Here is a 12,203-nt window from a genome sequence, read left to right as displayed (position 1 = left end):
CTTAAATTAAAATTCTAGGCTGTAATGGAAAGTTCTGGATGCACTTCTGTAATTTCAAAAGCTAAAGTGCTTAGTAATAATTATTTATTAATTCATTTAATGATATAAAGCAATTTAGTGTGACGTTTTTTTGTTATGTTACAATCCTATGTTTGTCTTGTCTCATCTGTTTTTTTTCTTGTTCCTGTTTTGCTTTGAACACATCCAATTGGCCACTTCCAGCTTGCTTGATCCTGATTGGCCTACAGTGTTTTAAAAAGCCATGACACCACTTCCTTGGCAGCCATCTTGTTTTCGGTCACTTGCTTGTGTTTGTTGAAATGTGTAAATGTGGTATTCACCTTATTCTCAGCTGTCGAGTGGGCGCTGCCATTTGAATCTTTTTGTCTCGCGACTTCCGGTCACATTCACTTCCATTCATTTTTTGACGTTAACAACTGCTCGTTACGCTGCTTGATGTTGCAATTTAATATTTTCTTATTATATTATGCTACTTGGTCTGTGTAGTCATGCAAACATTTGTTTGTTGAGCAAGTAGTTTGGCCATTTTCTGCCGTTTATTATTCCTAGTCATTTCTCCCATAGGCGACTGAATCGGAAGTTCTAAGACAATCGCGAAAACAGGCGCACTTCCGCATTTTAGAATAAGGTCAATAGTGCAGAGTTTTTGGATGTGTTAGTACTGGGAATATTGAGATTTGTGAGTACTGTTTGTGTTGTTTGACTTCCAAGATTATATTGAGATTTGTGAGTACTGTTTGTTTTAATGTTTGCTTAGTTTATGATACTTTGTTCCACCGGCTTGTTTGACCTTGGTTGCCTGCTGACATTGATTTTACATTTTACATTTAGTCATTTAGCAGAAGCTTTTATCCAAAGCGACTTACAAATGAGGACATTTTGGATTGTCCTTTAAATATGGTTGCCTGTTTTTGTAAATAGATTGTAAATAGTGTATATATTGGGATAGTAAGGAGTTTGACGCCATTTTCTTTGTAAAACCTTTTGTCCTCTGTTTTTGTGTTAGTGGAAGTGAATTGTACTTTCTTTTCTTTTATTTTTGATCAGGTAAGTTAGAGATTTAATATAAAGGAATTTTTGTTTGTTATTTTGGCCTTGTCAGCTCCCGAATTCAAACCCCAATAAATCTTTGAATTATTTTTTGTTGTCTTGTCTTTCATGTTGTGCACCATCCCTAGACGGTGCGTAACAGTTAAACGCAATAACTTAAATAATACTGTTTAAAAAAAAAGTAAGCCAATAAAATAAACATATGTATTGACATTAAAACGCATAAAACGCAGTGGTGCAGTAGGTAGTGCTGTCGCCTCACAGCAAGAAGGTCGCTGGTTCAAATCTCAGCTGGGTTAGTTGGCGTTTCTGTGTGGAGTTTGCATGTTCTCCCCATGTTTACGTGGGTTTCCTCCGGTGCTCTGGTTTCCCACACAAGTTCAAAGACATGCATTAAAGGTGAATTGAGTAGGCTGAAAATTGTCCGTAGTGTGTGTGTATGGATGTTTCCCAGAGATAGGTTGCAGCTGGAAGGGCACTGCGTAAAACATGCTGGATAGGTTGGCGGCTCATTCTGAAGTGGCAACACCAGATTAAAAAAGGAACTAAGCCGAAAAGAAAATGAATGAATGAATTAAAGTGCTATTTAAAGTAAACAAGTCCGACAGACTTCATTTTTCACCAGCGTTGCCATGACAGCACAGTAGCACCATTACAAGCAGCAGGAACAAGTGTACTACATTTAAATATTCTCTTAGCCTGTTATTTGAGCGGACTTTGCTTTCTGTGTTAGATAAGTAGATAAGTTTACATGTACACTGTACATTCACCGGCCCTTTAGGTGCTCCTTATTAGTACCGTGTTGGACCCCCTTTTGACTTCAAAACTGCCTTAACTCTTCAGGGCATAGATTCAACAATGTACTTTTTAATTTAAATTTTTTACAATGTACCATTTGAGTACAGTGAATTCATTGTCATGTTCAAGAAACCAGTCTGGGATGATTCACGCTTTATGACATGGTGCGTTATCCTGCTGGAAGAAGCCATCAGAAGATGGGTACACTGTGGTCATAAAGGGATGGACATGGTCAGCAACAATACTCAGGTTTGGCTGTGGTGTTGACACGATGCTAAATTGATACTAATAGGCCCAAAGTGTGCCAAGAAAATATCCCTCAGACCATTACACCACTACCAGCCTAAACCACTGATATAAGACAGAATGGATTCATGCTTTCTTGTTGATGCCAAATTCTGACCCTACTATCCGAATGTCACAACAGAAATGGAGACTCATCAGACCAGGTATCATTTTTCCATTTTTTTATTGCCCAATTTAGGTGAGCCTGTGTGAATTGTAGCCTCAGTTTCCTGTTCTTAGCTGACAGGAGTGGCATCTGCTGTGTTCTTCTGCTGCTGTAGCCCTCCTGCCTCAAGGTTGGATGTGTTTTGTGTTCAGAGCTGCTCTTCTGCAGACCTCGGTTGTAACGAGTGATTATAAGAGTTACTGTTGCCTTTCTATCAGCTGGAACCAGTCTGGCCATTCTCCTTTAACCTCTGGCATCAACAAGGCATTTGCGCCCACAGAACTGCCGCTCACTGGATATGATCTCTTTTTACATTCTCTGTAAATCCTAGAGATGTTTGTGCTTGAAAATGCCAGTAGATCAGCAGTTTCTGAAATACTCAGAGCAGCCCGTCTGGCACCAACAACCACGCCACGTTCAAAGTCACTTAAATCATCTTTCTTCCCCATTCTGATGCTCGCTTTGAACTTTTTTTGAACTCATGTCATAAAGCGGGAATCATCTCAGACTGGTTTCTTGAAGATGACAATGTTGAATCTATGCCATGAAGGATTAGGGCAGTTCTGAAGGCAAAAGGGCTTCCAACCCGGTACTAATAAGGTGTACCTAATAAAGTGGCCGGTGCGTGTATCTTACTGGTACGATGAATATAATCTGATGTGTTTCTGCTCCTGTGAGCCAGAAACAAACAACCACACACACACACACACACACACACACACACAAAAACATGAATTTGAGGTAATCAGTGTAAAAACTGTGTGCGAAACATCATTTAAATAGTAATCATAAACTGTGCAGTGATTACGCTTCAGTGTAATATGCAGAAATACAAATGAAAAAAAAAGAGGCTCAGACAAACACAGGAAATGAAGTGTTGTGCTCCGCTGGGCTCTTTATTGAACTGTGGGCTGCTGCTGCTGCTGCATCACATCACATCCTTTGTTTCTGTCAAAGGCAAATGAATTCAACAGATTCCTCGATATTCTCATGAAAAACAGTTGCAGTTGCTGTATTTATATGAAGCTGTGAGTCAGATTCACTGCCCCATTCTGCAGCCACAAAAGTAAAATGGACAAATCATTGTTTCTGCTTTCAACCCTTGTCTAAATTATTTTTAAAAAGCACATTCCCATATGCAAAAACAACAAATGCCTTTAAATAATTGAAATGCACATTCCTATTAATCCTTAAACCTATCACACAGCTAAACCTGTACAGTTAAAGGTCCTGTGAAATGCTTTGAAATCTGCATTTTTATTCAATGTTTATGCAATGTCAAGCGAAACATGGACAGAGTGGGACATATCCCCTTAAAAAAAATAAACATCGCTCTGCCAGTGAGGCCAGGTCAGACTCTAGAGAGCATTTGATTGATCACGACGAAAACTGAAAGTATGAGGTCACATGAAAAAAAAACATTGATCCATTTAGGTTGAAGTAACACACCAAAAGTTTTACAGATGTTTTATATCTTATACACGTGAATTGTGTCACTGTTTTGGTGCCCGAAAGCATGTAGATATCCAAAACAAATACACATCTAAAAAATGTGGGACTATGGGACTTTTTGTAAAGTCTATGGGAAGTTTAGTAAATCAATTAACCTACTCACAGTCTACAGCACTAAACCAGTCCCTAGCATGTGCGCCGCTATAGGGGGGGTTAAGTTTTAATGATTGTAAGGGCCTACACTATTTTAGGGTTCCTAGAGTTTCCATTAGGAGGCCCAATCAAAACGCCCCCCACCCAAGCTTAATTTGAAATTGAAAATGTGTATGTGAAAATTAATGAGCTCAACTCTGACGCTCCACAGCTCATCTGTGCAACCCGGAGTATCAGAAAGTCTTTACCTTGAGTTTTCAGACATTTTTGTTTTCAGTCACCCTTTAGTAATTGTTGTCTTTTAATGATATAACGGTCATCATGATCTTAAATCCTTGAAAGTTTTAGATTTTTTTTTATTAAAAAAAAAATGTATGTACATTTATATTTACATATGTATTATATAATCTTTGCATCAAATTACAAAAAAAACAAAAAAACAATTACCGCTTGTTCGAGTTGTTTCTAATGCAGCGTCCACGGGGCAGGACAGTAAATTTGATTCTGTTCTCTCTTCTGGCTGCCGTTATCAGTCGCACATTCATTCATTCATTCATTTAATTGTCGGCTTAGTCCCTTTATTAATCCGGGGTCGCCACAGCGGAATGAACCGCCAACTTATCCAGCAAGTTTTTACGCAGCGGATGCCCTTCCAGCCGCAACCCATCTCTGGGAAACATTCACACACACATTCACACACACACTCATACACTACGGACAATTTAGCCTACCCAATTCACCTGTACCGCATGTCTTTGGACTGTGGGGGGAAACCGGAGCACCCGGAGGAAACCCACGCAAAGGCAGGGAGAACATGCAAACTCCACACAGAAACGCCAACTGAGCCGAGGTTCGAACCAGCAACCCAGCGAACTTCTTGCTGTGAGATGACAGCACTACCTACTGCCCCACTGCCTCGCCCCATTGTCGCACATTTTTTTTTTTCGTTTTCTGAAAGTCTTGATAACACCATCGTTAAGTTTTTATTTTTTATTTCTGTAAATGGGATTGTAAAAAATGGGTCCATACTATGTTTTTGTGTGGACAAACAGCAAACCATATAGAAAAAATGCAGTTTTGAAAATACCCACATTCATGTGGACTGGCCTTAAATCTACCATAGTCACCTTGTTTTCTCCTGAGTTGTGTTGTCGATGACCTATAGGTAGGGCCAGACAGAATCTGCAGACTTTTTTTTTTTTTTTTTTTGCGCATAATTCTGTGCATAATTCTGTAAAAACATATTCGGATTTATGCGGAATGATTTTGGGAGTATTGTAACAAAAAACTTGATATATGAAATAAAAATAACACCTTTCTGACTTTTATTTAATGTTTACAATACAAATCCCATTCGATCCACTTAATTGGTAAACAAAGCAAGTCTCTCAAATAATATATTTACTAAAAAACAGAAAATATTCATTTACGAACTGTATTATGAAAACAATCTTATGACTATTTTCATATTAGTCAATAATATTACTGAAATTAATAAAAAAGTGATTAAATATAATATTCACATACATTTACACAAATAAATAAATAAATAAATAAATAATAAAACTCTGTGGATTTCTGCGTGCACAGATTCCATGTGGGCCTACCTATAGGCTATAATATAATAATAGGGGCCAACAGAGATGTATTTCGAGTTATATTTTAAAGCTTTAATGTGTATGAAATCACAGCCAGGAATTAATATCAAGTTCTGCATTAGCAGATGGTGTTTAATAAAGTTTAATGGCGTTCTTTCACTCTAAAAAAACTGACAGTATGAGCTGAGAGATATGACACGATGCATAAATGTGAATTAAACAACTATACTCTGCAGTCTACATGTATTTGTTGCCTCGTTACAAACATACTCAGCTGATTTTACAATATACATGGTAAACTAGCAAATATACAGTAACACAGGTGCTAGATGGTGGGGTTGTACATGCACAGTAAGTTTAATATAAGTTGAGAAACACATAAAAATAAGGGTTTTAAGATTGAAATTGTTGTAATCTCACTAGGAAACTTTGTGGCCAAAGAAAGGCAGCCTGCGGCATGCATATAAATAATTCCATGTGTAACAGTCTGTATTTTGTTTTAATTTTTCACTACGATATTATGTTTATGGGATTAAAGAAACAATGGTGTTTGAGGCTCACATTATGTCATTTCCATGTACCAAACTGTTATTATGCAGCTATGCCTAGGTATATCCAGATTTACATTATATAAGTAACATTTCAGCTTCGACATTTGATCTCGTGTAGCAATTAAAAAAACTCAGACTGTAGGTAAATTTCATGAAGTGGAACTTTCGTAACACCCGTCTCAATTCCTCGCACTAATACATGGCTTCCACAAAATGTCTCATCCGAAAGTGGTAAAACGTCAGCAGCAATAAACGAAATCATCAGGATGGTTATTTTAACCGGACTCGTGGATTTATCCACGGACACAAAACCTTCGAGAAGAAAAGGCTTATAACTTGGATCTGCATCCAGCCTATCAGAAACTGCCGGAGTTTCACCAACATCAATTGTCTTTAAAAAAGCAACACTTTTAGGAACAGCACTTTGTTGCTTACGCTTTAATAAAACACAGTCACTTATTAAATGTCCTATTTTATGGCAGTAGTAACAGGCTCTTTCTTCACCGGTTTTTACCGTCAGATTTTTGAAACGGGTTGGACTTTTCGAAATGGAAGTTACGAGTGTTTTTTCAACACGAGCAGGGGTGAATACATTCTTGTGAGTCAGTGCAAATTCATCAACGAGAACTGAAGCTTCAGATAATGAAGTTACTTTCTGTTCGTTTAAATAAACGACAACACGATCGGGCACACAACTTTTGAATTCTTCCAACAAGATTAATTCACGCAACGTTTGGAAATTCGACACTTTACTAAATGTGCACCATTTATCAAATGGAAAAAAAAAAATACTACAAAACATACGTGAAACGTAACACTACTCACATATTCCATTAATGTCTGTGGCTGTGCAATGCAACTCAAAAAGGCCAAGAATATTATATCATGTTTCTCATGTAAATAATACATCATCAGTAGACATGCTAATCTCCCTGTAGACCTTCATCTCTCCATCTCTCATCTTTTCCTCATCTCTTCTGCAGGGAAAGGAGAAATTGCTTTCCATCCTGCACCGCTACATGGACATCCATGGGACAGTGTACTATGAGGCCCAGCGGCCCCCAGAGGTGCCCGCATTTGTCAGGAACCACGGCCTGCTGCCCCAGGATGAGCTGCAGCAGCTTTTGAGAAAGGCCAAGGTACTGCTATCATCATGTGCTTTCATAAGTGTGACAGATTAAACCTCTAAATAACCTACAAGTAAACAATGATGAAAATGATCAACAAAACTACACTGACTCCCTCAAAACAGGAACAAATTCCAATGAAAAGCACAGGCCGTGCAGCTCCTTACAGCTTTCTGGAGAAAAAAGCAAAACAAAGAAATCAAGGTTTACAGTGGTAATGCTCTTAGCAACAACAGAGCCAAACTACCAGTCATCAACAGGTCAGACAATAATCTCAGCAATTCAACAGTTCACCACAACTCTAGCATCGTCTGGAACCCAGTTAGTGCTCTGAAGATCTAGAGATTCTCTCTCTAGCTCAGGGGTCACCAAACTTGTTCCTGGAGGTCCAGTATCCTGCAGATTTTAGGTCCAACTCTAATTAAACACACCTGAACATGCTAATCAAGGTCTTACTAGGTATAGTAATAGGTGTGTTGAGGCAAGTTGGAGCCAAACCCTGCAGAGACCGATATTGGTGACCCCTGCTGTAGCTCATAAGTCTCAAATTTGATTCCTGGAGGGCCGGAGCCCTGCACAGTTTTGCTCCAACAGCTGATCCAACTAATCAAGGTATTCGATACTACTAGAAACTGTTAAGCAGCTGTGAGTTGGAGGGGGTTGGAGCTAGGGATGGCTGACGTGAAACTGACGTTTCGACACAGTGTCGAGATCCCGAAGCGCAAGTGTTTCTGAACACTGCACCGAAGCATGATCTAAAACACCCAGGTCACGTGACCAAAGAACACCTAGTCATGTGACTAAAGTGATTCAAAGCATCGATCAGTTCAGAAGCGTTTCGAGACCTAAAGAATCTGCATTTGACTGATAGGGTCTGTAAACATTTCCGTCTCATATTGCCTATTGGACTGTGCGAGAGCACAATGATACTGCGGTTCAAATCACTTTTGGGTTCGAATCCCGACTTGTACAAGTACTCCAAAATCATGATTTAGGAATTTGAATAATGTTACTGTTTTATGGTGTAGTCTAGATAGAATACAGCTACTGATACGCCAACAATTTAGCATCATTTTTGTAACACTGTAAGACAATAATTAATAATTTTACAGTACAGTGATGGGTTTAGGTTTTGGGTAGACCTTAATAAAATACAATGGGAAATTTAATTAATAATATAAATAATTGTTGTTAACTTCTGGCCACAACTGGTGTCTGATCTAGCTACAATCTTGTTTTACAACCAAAACAAGACATATTTATTATGAAGCCTCGCTTAGCCCACCACTAGTTGGAGCTGAACTATGCAGAGCTGTGTCCCTCCAGGAACTGAGTTTGAGACCATTGCTGTAGCTCAGGGGTGGCCAACCCTGTTCCTGGAGAGCCACCTTCCAGCAGATTTCAGTTGCAACCCATATCAAACACACCTGCCTGTAATTATCACGTGGGGTTCAGGTCCTAAATAATTGGTTCAGTTGTGTTTGATATGGGTAGCAACTGAAATTTGCAGGAGGGTGGCTCTCCAGGAACAGGGTTGGCCACCCCTGCTCTAGCTCCTTCCTCAGTATCTGATTGTCTTGTCCAGGGATGGGCAAACTTGACCTTGGTCGGCTGTTGTCCCTGCAGGCTTTTGCTCCAACACTAGTCAAAAACACCTGAACACACTAATCAGTGTCTTCAAGATCACTAGAAAGCTACAGACAGGTGTGTTTGATTAGGGTTGGAGCAAATCTATGCAGGACACCTGCCCTCCAGGATCAAGTTTGCCCACACCTGGTCTAGACTCTGGCTGCATGTGAAATCACCTACCACTCAATAGGTAGTGAATTTGAATTTACTACTTGATCGTTAGAAAAGTAAGTTCTATACAGTATCGCTGCGTCCGAAACCGCATACTTCCATACTATATAGTACGCTAAAATCAGAATGCGAGCCAAGTATGTCCGAATTCTTAGAATTCGAAAATTAGTCGGCGAGAAGTACCCGGATGACTTCCTACTTCCAGCGAGATTCTGAAGTGCGCATCCCATGCACGCTGCGCTATCCCATAATGCCCCGTGAGAGAATTCATGAATGGAAGTGAGGCGACGCAACTGACGCAGGTGGGTCATGTGACCATGACAAAATGGCAGATGTAGTACGTCCGAATTCCATTAATACTTTTCACATTCATACTGAATAGAACGTACTTTTCTAACAGCCGAGTAGTATGTTTACATTCAAATGCAGTACCTACTGAGTAGTAGGCGGTTTCGGACACAGCCTATAAATTTAACATACTGTATAGACTTACTACGTCCACCATTTTGTTATGTTTACATGACCTATCCACGTCAGTTGTGTTGCTTCACTTCCATTCATAAATTTGTCTAGCGGTACATCATGGGATAACATAGGCTCCATTCGATGCACACTAGAATTTAGCCGGAAGTAGTAGTACTTCTCGTATACTGTTTTTCAAAATCTATGAATTCATACATACTACTCGGTTCACATACTATATAGTATGGAAGTATTCAATTTCAGACACAGCCCCTGCTTTATCCCATCTCACTTCTCCATAGTAAGTGAACAACGCCGAAGGAAGCCATCAGCAATCTGCTAGAAACTCAGGGGGGAAGAGTCGAGGTAAAGCAAGAACAGGGAGGAATACAACAGATCAGGCTGTCGTTGAGGGAAAATTAAATGGGTAATCAGGGCTCAGCACTCATAATGTTTGAACTACTGAACAACTTACACCACAATCACACTACGAGCAACACATTGGTTGTATGTCCGTGCTGTAACCCTGTATGTCCGTGCTAAACCCTGTTCCTGGAGATCTATAGCTGCGTCCCAAATCGCATACTTATGCACTATTCTACGCCATTTTGTAGTATAAATAGTGTAAGTAGTGTGTTCACACTGAAAACGCAAAAAATAATAAGTGCACTTTAATTACCCAGATGATGGACTCATTCAGCCGTTAAAATGAAGTGTGTAATGATGGACATTTCACGCACTTAACGATCGCAGGTTAGCTTACGTAGCGGAAGGGGCGGAGCTATCGGACGCACATGTTGGATAACTTTATTTATTTTGGATGGTAAAAGCAAAAATTCTCCTACGAGAGTGATTATAGCGCCCCCCGATGGTGAATGCGCTTATACTCACGGCAGGTATTATTTGATAATTCGGTCGTTTACTTCACTGATTTGGCAACCGTCAAACGTCATCAGCGAAACGGTTTGAATTTCCGCTTAGTAATAAAACATAAGTGTGCCATTTGGGACGACACTACATACATATACTATCCTGTTGGGTGTGTAAGTGCATAAGTACATACTGCATGAGTGCATAGTGTATAGTGTGCCATTTGGGACGCAGCTTATCTTTCTGCAGAGTTTAGCTTCAAGCCTCATCACAATCTCTCTTATTCCACACTCTAACTTTTGTTTGTTGTGAATTCACACCCTCTTGTGGTGACAATTACAGTCCTCGTCAGTAGTCCAAATTTCTCTTATTTCTTTGAACATTCTTCAAAATATTTGAGATAATCTATGTGCATAGCTCAGCAACAAAAAAATAAGACGCTGTCCGTTTCGATTTTTTTAACGAAAAAGAAAGGTATTGTGGTTTTATTTTCTTTCACCCTGACATGTACTTAAATCAGTTTCTGAAGGGTTTGTGTTGTGTTCTTATATTTCCTCTCAGCTTTTTATGGGATTTGGCTTCCCCTACGAAGGTCCCGCCCCTTTAGAGGCCATAGCCAATGGCTGCATATTCCTGCAGCCGAAGTTCAGCCCCCCTCGCAGCTCCCTCAACCATGAATTCTTCAGAGGGAAACCCACCTCCAGAGAGGTGAGCCGATCTGAGTAACACACACACAAACACACACACACACAAGCACGCACACATTTTTGCATTTACTGTATAGCATCATGGGTAATGTAGTTTCTTTTGTATGAATAGTTAACATTTTTTATTGTTTGTTTTGTTCAGGGCTCAAGATCTGTTTTAATATTTAGTTTTGATCTGTTCTCTTTTGTTTTTAATTAATACTGTTTATTTTACTTTATTGTTTTTGTTTTGTTTTATTCTGTTTCGGTTCATGTAGTGTCTTTCAGTTTTGCTTTAATGTTTAGTTTTGTTCTGTTCTTTGTTTTAAATTTGTTCCTATTTTATTTATTTATTTGTTTATTTACTTTGGTGTGTTTTGATCTGTGTGTTTGTTTTGCTTTGGTTTATTCTGGGTCTGTTCATGTATTGTCTTTCTTTCAGTTTTAATATGTTGTTTTGTTCTGTTGTTTTTTTAAAGTTGTTCTTTATTTATTTATTTATTTAGTTAGTTAGTTAGTTACATTTTGATGTGTGTTTTTTATTGTTTTGGATTAATCTGGTTTGGTTTGTGTGGTTCAGTTTTGTTTTAATATTTAATTATTATTATTATTATTATTATTATTATTATTATTATCATTATTTATTTTTTATCTTACTTAATTAACACATTTATTTATTTATTACAATGTTTTTGGCTTTGTATATATATATATATAAACCAAAGGGGTGCTAATAATTCTGACTTTAATTGTTTGAACCAAACCAGTGTATATGGTATATATATTTCCTAAATGATGTTTAACAGAGCAAGGAAATCTTCACAGTATGTCTGTTAATATTTTTTTCTTCTGGAGAAAGTTGTATTTGCTTTATTTTAGCTAGAATAAAAGCAGTTTTGAATTTTTTTTGTAAACATTTTAAGAAAAAAATAAAATAAAAATATCTAGTCAAATATTACTTACTGTCATCATGGCAAAGATAAAAAAATCTGTTTTTGAAAATGAGTTATTAAAACTAGAGCTAAAGAGCAAAACAGAAATTCAGGAAAAAATAAACTGGGGCTAATATTTCTGTCTTCAACTGTATATTGTCTATCTTTCAGTTAAGAAGTTTAATTTTAAATACCCTAATCAGACATTTATGAATGTGTCAGTGCTTATAGATTCTTTATTGTTTGTTTGTT

The 12,203-nt window shown here is 38.2% G+C and overlaps 1 protein-coding gene across 3 annotated transcripts in view; it reads left to right on the top strand.

Annotated features, from left to right (window-relative positions):
* The window catches only part of mgat5b (alpha-1,6-mannosylglycoprotein 6-beta-N-acetylglucosaminyltransferase B), a 382,458-nt gene that overhangs the window by 194,280 nt on the left and 175,975 nt on the right, over positions 1–12,203 (top strand). For 2 of the 3 annotated variants that reach the window (NM_001442878.1, XM_087242002.1), the window contains 2 exon segments: positions 7,058–7,213; positions 10,895–11,041. The exons of the other annotated variant lie outside the window; for it this stretch is intronic. In NM_001442878.1, coding sequence (NP_001429807.1) covers positions 7,058–7,213; positions 10,895–11,041 — 303 coding nt within the window. 3 annotated transcript variants of the gene reach the window in all.

This window comes from Danio rerio, chromosome 3, assembly GCF_052040795.2.
Source record: "Danio rerio strain M-AB ecotype USA chromosome 3, GRCz13ab, whole genome shotgun sequence".
NCBI lineage: Eukaryota > Metazoa > Chordata > Actinopteri > Cypriniformes > Danionidae > Danio > Danio rerio.
This window is presented reverse-complemented; position numbering and strand designations above follow the sequence as displayed.